Source organism: Lutra lutra, chromosome 16, assembly GCF_902655055.1.
Source record: "Lutra lutra chromosome 16, mLutLut1.2, whole genome shotgun sequence".
Taxonomy (NCBI): domain Eukaryota; kingdom Metazoa; phylum Chordata; class Mammalia; order Carnivora; family Mustelidae; genus Lutra; species Lutra lutra.
Window position 1 is genome coordinate 59,245,047 of NC_062293.1, and position 10,396 is coordinate 59,255,442.

The 10,396-nt window shown below is 60.1% G+C and overlaps 1 protein-coding gene across 2 annotated transcripts; it reads left to right on the plus strand.

Moving 5' to 3' along the window:
• The first annotated feature begins 6,658 nt into the window (after positions 1-6,658).
• On the plus strand, positions 6,659-9,949 carry LOC125088164 (asialoglycoprotein receptor 1-like). Of its 2 annotated transcripts, XM_047709259.1 has the most exons (10): positions 6,659-6,859; positions 7,073-7,156; positions 7,506-7,585; positions 8,356-8,472; positions 8,593-8,688; positions 8,768-8,839; positions 8,924-9,010; positions 9,100-9,251; positions 9,326-9,432; positions 9,542-9,949. In XM_047709259.1, the coding sequence occupies exons 2-10, from the start codon at positions 7,097-7,099 to the stop codon at positions 9,917-9,919; spliced, it is 1,149 nt and encodes a 382-aa protein (XP_047565215.1). In that variant the 5' UTR covers positions 6,659-6,859; positions 7,073-7,096; the 3' UTR covers positions 9,920-9,949. The 2 variants fall into 2 exon arrangements, with proteins under 2 accessions (XP_047565215.1, XP_047565217.1); XM_047709261.1 differs by lacking the exon at positions 7,506-7,585 and having other exon boundaries at positions 6,664-6,859; positions 9,542-9,816.
• The last annotated feature ends 447 nt before the right edge of the window (positions 9,950-10,396 follow it).

Below are 10,396 nucleotides of genomic sequence, written 5' to 3' on the forward strand. Positions count from 1 at the left end.
CAGCTGCATTGAGCCATTGCTGGCTCCCTCTGACTCAGGGCCCCCAACGGGGAAGGGTGAGGGGAAGGGGGAGGTGGCAGGTACTAGAGTCAAGATGGTTAAGCCCGGAACAGTGCAGAAGCTGTTAAGAGTTGGATGCAAAATTCCACCCCGGGTCCTGAGCTGATCCAAGGAGTGCAGTAGAGATCTCTAGTGGGGTGTCACTTAATCTGGTGGTTCTCGGGGGGGATCGCCCCACAGGAACTTCTGGGAAGGGCTCTAAACGAAAGAACCCAGCCCACTGAGTCCTGGGGGCATGCCCCTGGGGGGGGTACACTTCAGGAAACCTCCCAGGTGACTCTGATGTCTTGCTGGGCCCAGAAGCACTGCTTCCAAGAATGTTTCTCAAATAACCCTTCTTTTAGCTTGGTTCTGCGTAGGAGCAGATGGTTTGAGGCTGTGCTGATGTTCTCAGCCATCGGCCGGAGGGAGAAATCAGCTGAGAAGGTGTGTGCCAGGTAACGCGTCTGGATTGAAGGGGTTAAGGAGAGTTCACTGAGAAGGGGTAGAATCTCCTAATTCTGCATGCATCACTTTTTAGATTATGAAAGGAGTACATGTACCTTATAAAAATTCAAATAAATATAGAAATGCATATGGTGAAAAAAAAGAAGTTCCCTCCCCATCTCATTCCATATACTCAGAGGGGAGCACTTTGGCAGTTTTGTGTTCTTCCAAATCTATAAAGAGCTCTTCCCCGGCCGGCTAAGGAGACCGTATGTTTGCGTGGATAGGCGCACTAGATTCCCGAGCGGACCGGGGTTCAAATCCCCACGCCTCTTCTTCGCTCCCTCTCGATTTCTTTCAACAAATACTTACCTGGCTCTCCCTGGGTGCCAGGAAGCGTTGGAAAGGCTGCAAGTGCGATGTCCTGGCCCTCGGGGACCCTGGGGTTCTTGCAGTGGGGACCGCGGACCACAGGAAGGGAAGGAATGCAGATCACGAGGATGACGATGGTCCCAGCAAGCAAAGACAGTGGCAGCGCGGTGCGCATCTTTGCGGGTGTAGACGGGGTGCTCAGGGAGGCGTCTCCTTGGAACACCACTTGAGTTGCAGCTGGCAGGGTGAGGAAGCCCGGGGCGGCTGGTGTGCCAGCTGGAGAGTGAGGAAGGGCGAGGTGGGAGGAAGCCGGGGATGCCGGAGGACAGAAGGAGGTCACAGGCTGGAGCGGGCAGGGGGGAAGGAAGCAGAGAGGAGGGGGTCAGAGACGTGAGCCCTTTGTGGGTTGGACAGAGCCTTGCAAAGCTGTGGGAGCGGGGCAGGTGGGCGCCAGAGGGGAGGGCGCAGCAGGAGGCGCTAGAGAGCCTGGCGGGCGGCGCGATGGCGGGGTCCTGTGGCCGGAGGTCAGAGTGCACCTTGTGGGAGCTCCGCTTCTCAGCTCACAATTGGGAGCAGTAACTGCTGCGAGGCATCCCGGCCCCGGCGCAGTGAGGTCTTTGGCGCACAGCCCACCCCCGCCACGAAGCGCTACCCATGATTGCCCTTGGCCTCTTGGTCTGTTCCTCAGCTCAGTAAAACCGGGGAACAGGGTGTTTTAATTTTTTCTAAATGGACGCTTCTAGATAAAAGTGCGAAAGGAGTGCAGGTCCCGGGTCCCAGAATCCTGGCTGGCCCAATGCTGAGAAGCCAGGACAGAGAAAGTTCTCTCTAGCCCAGCAGCAGGGACTCTGGGGGGCACAGTTTTCCCTTGTGGGAGCTCCCAGCACTGAGCCCCCAACCCCAAGGCACTCCCTTAGCCTCTCCTGATTCACCTCCCCTCCGGCCCTGCTCAGCTTCTGGATTTGGGGAGCCACAGGGCGCCCTCTTTGGAAGTCAGCACGCAGCCTTCTGTTCATCAGCCCAGTCACCTCTTTTTTTTTTTTTAAGATTTTATTTTATTTGACGGAGAGAGATCACAAGTAGGCAGAGAGGCAGGCAGAGAGAGAGGAGGAAGCAGGTTCCCTGCCAAGCAGAGAGCCCCTTGCGGGGCTCAATCCCAGGACCCCGAGATCACGACCTGAGTCGAAGACAGAGGCTCAACCCATTGAACCACCCAGGCGCCCCAGCTCAGTCACCTCCTGAAGATGCTTTCCAGGTTCCTGACTTTGCAGACCCCCCCCCACCCGGGGCCTACCCCCAGGATTCGGACGCTGTGAGTGGCAGTCCAAACCCTAGGGGACCCCGGGGCAAGAGCCGGGCAGGCTGATCCCAAACTTGCAAGTGTTCTGAGCAGGGGGTGGGCGAAGGGTGAGGGGCTTCACCCCCGCCCCCCCGGTCTTCTGCACTGAAGTGGAGGGGCTGCCTTCACTCAGCCAACACACCAGGCCCCCAGTTCTATCCCAGGGGAGATGCTGACCACCCTCTGGGAGATGGGGAGAGGCATGCTCTGCTGTCCTGACCCCAGCCTCCCCACTTCCCGGCATTCAGAGGCCTGGGGGTGGGGTGGGGGGCTGACCCAACTCTCTAGGCTGTGCTCTAGTGATGAGAAGAAGGATCCAGATCGCTAGCTGTGCTAGCAGGTGCCAAGCACCTAGTGCATCCCAGGCCCTGTGATAAGCGCTTTTCACCCAGCCTCTCACTTAACCTTGGCAATAAACCTCTGAGCCGGGCATTGACCCGCTCTCCAGATAAGGGTGATGGAGCTCAGATCTGAGAGCGGCCCGCATTCTGCTGCTCGGCTTCCCTGCCCTGATTCCTGGGGCTCCCCCAGCCTCCAGGGCCCTTCCTTCTCTTCTCCAGGGCCTCCCCCTGCCAGAAGCACTTGCTTCTCCTGACTCAGCCCAACCACCCAGAGGCCATTCCCCCCCACCCCCGGTCTCCCTGGTGGTCTGAGCCTGGCACTTGGGCTCAGCCCTACTCGTCAGCCTGTCGGTCCGGCGGTGCTGGGATCTTCCTTCCGCCTCCTCCATCGGCAGGGACTGCCCCGGCTGCTTCCTTCCCACTGCGTCTCACAGGCACGCCTCATCACTGGGCCACACCTGGGCCACCCTCAAGGCTCTCCCGTCGGTGTCTCCAGCCCAGACACCTCTGTGGACACCAGACCCATCTCCAGCAAGCTTCCAGACCCCCCTTACCTGCGCCGATGCCCCCCCCCATGCCAATTCCCTTCCTCACACATGTTAGCAATCATGCGACCCAATCCCGTCCTCTGCTCCAGTCCTGCCCCTGGGACCTGCCCTCTCCGGCCTCCAGCCTCCCAGATTCCCGGGGCCAGCTCCCTGCCCACCTCAGACCCGCCACCCACCCCAAGGCCAGGCCACCGTTGAACTTACGGATCTGCCCTGCCTGCAACTTCGTGGGGCTTGGAGCCCAGAGCCAGCGTCTGGAACGTGGTTGTTCAGGGGCCCCGTTTGGAAAATGTTGTCAAGCACGTGTCCCCCAAGATACATTCACCGGCTTACCAATTCCAAACACGTCACCAGCCTTCAGGATGGCCTCCAAGTATTGTCAGCTCCCGGCACTCCTGCCCTGGGGCAGTGCTTTCCCACCCTGTGGTGGGGCTGGCCTGGGTTGGGGTGGGGATACAGCGGGAATAACAGAGGGAGCGTCAGCTCCAAGGGCAAGGAACTGTGGCTTCCGTCGTGGGCTCTGGAATCCCTTGCTCTGGGGGTGGGGGGCAGCTGCCACATTGTCGGGAGGCCCAGGCCCTAAGGGGAGACCGGCATGGTGAGCTTAGCCGCCCTGGCCCACAGCCTCCACCAAGCGGCCACTGAGTCACCTGGCAGCAGGTTCCACAGCCCTGGTTGAAGTTGTGGAAGGAGAGGGGCCCTGGGGCAAGGATGACCTCTGGCCTCCAGCCTCCTGAGTCACCCGCCCCAGAGCCAAGCCAGCGGCTCCGCTCTATCCAGACTCTAGGCCAGCAGGAGCAGCGTGAGATGCTTCGGTTGCTGGCCTGTGAAGAGATCCCCCTGCTTCGACAAGTCACGGACACGTGTCATCGCCGAGAGGAAGTCTGAAGACTAGGGGTACGAAGGCATATAAATGTCGCGCTAATGTTTGCTTCCCACACTCCCAGCGGAGGATCTTGGGACTCCCCTGGAATTCACCTTTCCCACGGGGAGACCACAGTGCTCCTGAATGGTGTTCCCAGATCCGCAGCCCGACATCCAAGGCTCTCTGGGCGGCCCCCACTCCCCTACGTGCTGCTGTCACCCTCTCCCCGGGGTCACTTGCTCATAACCGCTGATGAAATTTGACCTGCTTCTCTAGGTGTAGAGGAGGGCGTCTGGGGGCGCAGTCGGTTAAGCAACTGCCTTTGGCTCAGGTCATGACCCAGGGTCCTAGGATCGAGCCCCATGTCCAGTTCTCTGCTCAGCCAGGAGTCTGCTTCTCCTTCTGCCCCTCCCCCGCTCATGCCTGTGCTCACTCTCTCTCTTTCTGAAATACATAAATAAAATATTTACCAAAAAATAAATAAATAAATAAATAAATAAAAGCACAGAGGAAGTCAGACCTGAAGCAAGAGAATGATTCCACGTCCTGTTGGCGACTTTGAAGATGGAGGGGCCACGTGACAAGGAGCGTGGGTGGCCTGCAAGGGAGGAGGCCAGCCCCTGGCTCACAGCCAGCAAGGAAGGGGGACCTCAGTCCTACAGCTGCAAGGAACCGGGTTCTGTCAGCCACCTGAACATGCTAGAGGCATGTTCTCCTTTGCCTCCATTAACGAAGCCAGTCCTGCCAGCCCCATGATCTCAGCTGTGTGAGATCGGAGCAGAGGACACAGAGGGACAGTGAGCTAATAAACGAGTGTTGTTTTAAGCCCCCAAGTCTGTGCTCCTTAGTTACTCAGCAGCAGAGAATTAACACGCGAGGCCCTATGTCCCTGAAGACCTTGTGTAATTTAAGTAAGATCCACACTCTCTTTTCTTCAAAGCAGGCTCTGCACCCGACGTGGGGCTCGAACCCTCAGATCAAGAGTCACGTGCTCTATGGACTGAGCCAGCCAGGAGCGCCCAAAATAGATATTATTAAAGGAATAAATGTAAGGGGTGGTGAATTCTCGGCATAAACACACCACCACTGTGGCAGAGTTTTCCTTTCTAGCTATTTTGTACTTTCTGCGGAATGCATCTCTGGTGTCTTGCAGGAGGCTGGCTTGTAAATCAGGGGCCTGGTCGGTCAGCGCATTGTGTGGTTTGTCTGGCTTTCTTCACACTGTGTTATCACCTCGCACTCCTGTTCTAACACTGTTTCTCTGGAACGCATTTGCCAGCACCGATCTGTGTGTCTGGCTCCCTGTCCTTCGGTTTGGGGATTGTGGTTATAGGTAAAAACCAGATATCGGAAACATTGTATTCCAGGATAACTTGCAAGCAGAGGGATGCACAAGTCCTAAGTGCACAGCTTTCCTCAGTTTCACCAATGGAACCCACCCATGCAACCGGGGTCCAGACAGAGAAGCAGAACATTTCCGTTACCCAGAAGCCCCCTCCAGCGGCCTCCCAGTCACTGCTTCCACAAGAGAAGCCATTATGGCGCCTGAAACATCAGAGGTCTGTTGGCCTGAATAAACCAGATTGCGACTGATGATATCAGAGAATGTCAAACTCACAGCCCCGTGGTCCCCAGGGGGACTGGTGACAGCCCCAGGCATGCAAACCACAGGGGGCTTTTCAGGACACAGACGAGGGTGCGCCCAGGCCTTTCGTATTTCATGCAAGGACCGTGTTCCCGAAGGTCTCATGTAACCTAAGACTCTCATGATAAAGTCTAGTTCTGTCCTCGAAGTGACTGTAACATCAGGTTTGCACACCTCTTCCTGTGGGGCCTAAAGCGAGACTAATTAACATCTTTAATATAGCCCAATTACGAATTTAGCGTAATTTGAACCCGCATGCTCATCCCCGAATGCCCCGTGGGGCCATAAGGGTCTGTACTTCAGCTTCCTGGGGACCCCAGGGCCCAGCCATGGTGATGGACGGGGTTTGGGTTCTTTGGGGCCAGAGCACAGGTCCTGGAGTCGGGACGCTTACCTTCCACACCTCCCTCTGATCCTTCCTGGCACTTTATAACCCTGGGTAAGCTCTGACCTGTTGGGCCTGTTCCCTCATCAGCAAACGGGACTGCGCTCTGGGGTTCATGAGAGGAGTTCACGGGTGAGAAGCCCGGGCATACAGTAGGAGCCAATGGGAGCATGTTGGCACAAGTCCCAGCTGGGGCGGAAAACCCGCTCTCCTGCCTCTCCCCCCACCGCCCCCATACTGTCTGGAGGACTTCGCTCCCTGGGAGAGTGAAGCCAGTGAGTTCCAAACCGGAGAGCCTGGCCGCTGGGCCTCCACGGGAGGCTGGGGCCCAGGCTCGGATACCAGGGTCAGAGCCCGGATTGGGCAAAAGCAGAGTGTGGGGCTCCCTGATCCTGGCCAGGGATATTTGGAAACACCGACAATTCTGGGAAATGTAGCAGCAGGAAATGAAAGGAGGGAGGGGCTGAAGGAAATGACAGGGTGCACCCCTGGCCGGGCTCCCCATCCCAAACCCTGCAGAAATTAGTGACATGACTGGCAGGGGCGTGAGGGGGAGGGGGACAGATCAGGAGAGTCCCTCTCCCTGGGGAGGAGGGCAGGGGTGACCCATCCCCCACTCCCATTCCACACATCTCCAGAGTTCCAAATCCCTTTCCCCCTCTGTTTACTGTCCAAAGTCCCGGGCACTGGGGATGCCAGGTTCTGAGTGTTGGGACACATAGACACGCAGACACGCAGCGCTCGGGGCCCTCATATGGACCCTGCTCCGTCCCCTCCCATCGTCCAGGGCTGTCCGTGCACCCCAAGGCTCCAGGCTCTAGCTCCCTTCTTAGCCTAGGACCTGCACAACCGGGAGCCAACCTCAAGACTGTCAGCAAGTAAAAGGGGAAGAAAGTCAGGGGGACCTCAGAGTGGGGCGGGGGGTGCCGGGTGGGAAGACTTCAGAGGATCAAGTTCAGATGTCAGGCCTGGGAGGGGACTGGAGAAAGTTTTCCTAGAGCCACCGATCATTTAGAAGCAGACTGGACGCCCCAGGCCGGCTCCATTCGGCTCCAGCCCCAGCCCTAACCCCCGCCTTGTCCTGGGCCTAGGTCCAGTCAGCCCTACCATGACAAATGACTATCAAGATCTTCAGCATCTGGACAGCGAGGACAATGACCATCAGCTCCGACAAGGTAAGGGGACGCCTCCTTCCGGTTCTGAAAGGTGAGCGTCAGGTGGCCTTGGCCCCTTTGCCTCGGCTCCCGCTTCCTTCGGGGACCCCGGACCCTGTCTCTGGGTGTGCCCCACTCACCAGAAGCCGGTCTGAGCCACCCTTCTTGGGGTAGGGGTGTCAGCTGTGGGGCTGGAGTCCCTTTCTCGGTGACGGGACTCCCAGGCCTCCAAAGGCCTCCGGAGCCTCGCTGTGTCACCCACAGCCCAGGGGCGTGGGGGCGGGGGTGCAGATCCAGAGGTCCAGGAGTAACCGGGGGACCTCAGGTCCCCCCTTCTTCCTTCTAACACCTGGAGAGCGTGTGTGAGGGGGAGTGCCGGGGTCCCTGGGACCATTGGGTCCAGGGATTAGACTTCTGTGAGGAGGCTGTGGGACCAAGTACCCAAGGAGGGTGAGGCCCCCGGCCAACAAAGACACCCCCTTATTTCTCCTGCTGGCAGGGATGCCCTTTGGGCTGAGCAGGAGGGTCCTTGGGGATGGGTGTGGGGAAAGGCTGCCGGGATCCTCTGCTTGGGGGACTCTGGTTACTCGGTCTTCTCTCCCTGCACGCAGCCAGAGGAGTGGGGTTCGTGGGGAGAGGAATAAACCTCCTCCTTATTCCCAGCCTTCTCCGGCTGGGGGCGCGGCCAGGGACCCCAGCCAGGAGCTCCTCCTGCTTCTCCAGCTGGAACCTGTTGGCCGGGCCAGGGTTCATCGGCGTCAGTGACACAGTTCGGCCACTAGGTGTCAGCAAAGGCTCAGGGCCCCGGCGGGCTGAGGAAGGACCTGGCTGGGTGCCCCCTCATCCTGCGGCCTCTGGCCCCTCAGGTCCCGGACCACCCAGATTTTTCTTTCTTTATTTCCTTTTTTTTTTTTTAAGATTTTATGTATTTATTTGACACACAGAGAGAGATCACAAGTAGGCAGAGAGGCAGGCAGAGAGAGAGAGGGGGAAGCAGGCTCCCCACTGAGCAGAGAGCCCGATGCCGGGCTCGATCCCAGGACCCCGAGATCATGACCTGAGCCGAAGGAAAAGGCTTTAACCCACTGAGCCAACCAGGGGCCCCCGACCCAGGTTTCTTAATCCATACGCTTCCTCGGAGCCCCGGAGAGGAGCCTTAGCCCGCTCTGCTCCTGCGACCCCAGAGCGGCCCAGGTGTCCCTGCTGCCCTCTCTTGCTAGTGTCACGGCCCCCGCAGCCGCTGTTCCGGAGGTTCTGCTCGGGACCCTGCCTCCTCCTGCTCTCCCTGGGCCTCGGTCTCCTGCTGCTGGTGGTCGTCTGTGTCATCGGATCCCAGAGTGGGTGCCCGGGCAGGGGGCCGAGGGTGGACGGGGGTGACAGGGGTGGGAGAGGGCGGGCTTCTGTGCTGGGGGGAGCGGGCCCCTCATTTTGGCCTCTGCACACTCTCTCCCGCCCAGACTCCAAGCTGCGGGGGGAGCTGCAGGCCCTGAGAGAGACTTTCAGCAACTTCACGGCGACCACGGAGGTCGAGGTCAAGGCCTTGAGCAGCCAGGGTGAGGGGGCGGGAGCTGGGGCTGGGGGGCGGGCGGTGGGCGCTAGGGACGCGGGGGCGCTGAGCAGGTGTCTCCCCAGGAGGAAATGTGGGCAGGAAGATGAAGTCGCTCGAGTCCCAGCTGGAGAAGCAGCAGCAGGATCTGAGCGAAGGTCAGCGGGGTCCCTCAGGCCCAAGCCGGGGTCTCGCGGCGCGCGCGTGAGCGACATCGCGACCCCCGCCCTCGCTCCCCCCAGATCACTCGGGCCTCCTGTTCCACGTGAAGCAGTTCGTGTCGGACCTGCGCAGCCTGAGCTGTCAGATGGCTGTCCTGCAGGGCAACGGTGAGGAGCGCGCGGGGGTGCCGGCGCGCTCCGCCGTCCCCCTCCCGGCGGGCCGCGCCTCAGCGCCTCCCCCCTCCCCTGCTCCCCAGGCTCGGCGAGGACCTGCTGCCCCGTCAACTGGCTGGAGTACGAGGGCAGCTGCTACTGGTTCTCCCGCTCCGGGAAGCCCTGGCCGGACGCGGACCGGTACTGCCAGCTGGAGAGCGCGCACTTGGTGGTAGTCAACTCCCGGGAGGAGCAGGTGAGCGGCCCGGGGCTCGAGCTCAGGGTGGGGGTGGGGTCCGGGGAGGGCTCACCGTCCCTCCCCCTCCTCAGAAGTTTGTCCAGCACCACATGGGGCCCGTGAACACCTGGATGGGCCTCACGGACCAGAGCGGGCTCTGGAAGTGGGTGGACGGGACGGACTACGAGACGGGCTTCAAGTGAGTGTGTGCGCCCCCGGGCGCCGCGCGTCCCCGGGGCTCGGCTGGAGGGGGCCGGGGCGGGAGGGGGGCGGGGGGGCGGGGGGCGCACAGCAGCTCGTCTCCGCAGGAACTGGAGGCCGGAGCAGCCGGACGACTGGTACGGGCACGGGCTCGGAGGAGGCGAGGACTGCGCGCACTTCACCGACGACGGCCGCTGGAACGACGACGTGTGCCAGAGGCCCTACCGCTGGGTGTGCGAGACGCCGCTCGAGCCGGCCAGCTAGGAGACGCCCCTCCCCTAATTTATTTCCTCGATGCCTCTGCCGGCCGCGTGAACCTCCCGTGCCCGGGTCCTCCTCCACCGCCTGGTGGTGGGGGGCGATCTAGGGTTGCAAAGGAAGGGGAAAGGCGACTTCCGAGGAGCATACAGTCACCTTTGGAGGGGCGGGGAGATGGAAACCCTGTTACCAGCGGCAGCCTGCTGGGTATGGCCAACCTTTTTTAGAGTAAAAAGAACAGAAATATTCTAAACGCGCCCTGAGTCGTCTGGTTATTGGGCGTTGGGAATCGGGAGTGGGCTGGTGGGTGGGAAGCCTGGGGCAGGCCGCGGGGTCTGGTGGGAACCCCTTGGGCTTTGGTGCTTACAGGTGTGGGAGGTAGGGCTTCTGTTCGGAGTCTCCCCCTGTAAAGGTGACCCGTTGCTGGGTTCCGCTGCACTGTAGCAGTCCTCCAGGACCAGAATCCCACCCCAAACCCCCGCCCCCGATGTGTCCACCGCTTCAAGGGCTTTGAATGAAACTCATTGGTGTCTGCTGCGTGCATTTCAGTGGACAGAGGCAGTGTCCACAGACAGGCGACAAACACAGTGCAGGCAAAGATGAGTCCAGCACCAAGAACCACCAAAACTTCAAAGAAAGCCAGAAAACCAGGAGGGTGGCTGAGAGGCTCCCCAAATAAGCAGAATCCACAGCCCAGGACGGGA

Excerpts from the sequence above, each read along its gene's own strand:
- LOC125088164 (XM_047709259.1), top strand. The coding sequence starts at position 7,097 with ATGACTATCAAGATCTTCAGCATCTGGACAGCGAGGACAATGACCATC. Across the intron at positions 7,157-7,505 it reads TGACCATCAGCTCCGACAAG|GAGTGCCGGGGTCCCTGGGA; the intron begins GTAAGGGGACGC and ends GTGTGTGAGGGG. Across the intron at positions 9,433-9,541 it reads GACTACGAGACGGGCTTCAA|GAACTGGAGGCCGGAGCAGC; the intron begins GTGAGTGTGTGC and ends TCGTCTCCGCAG.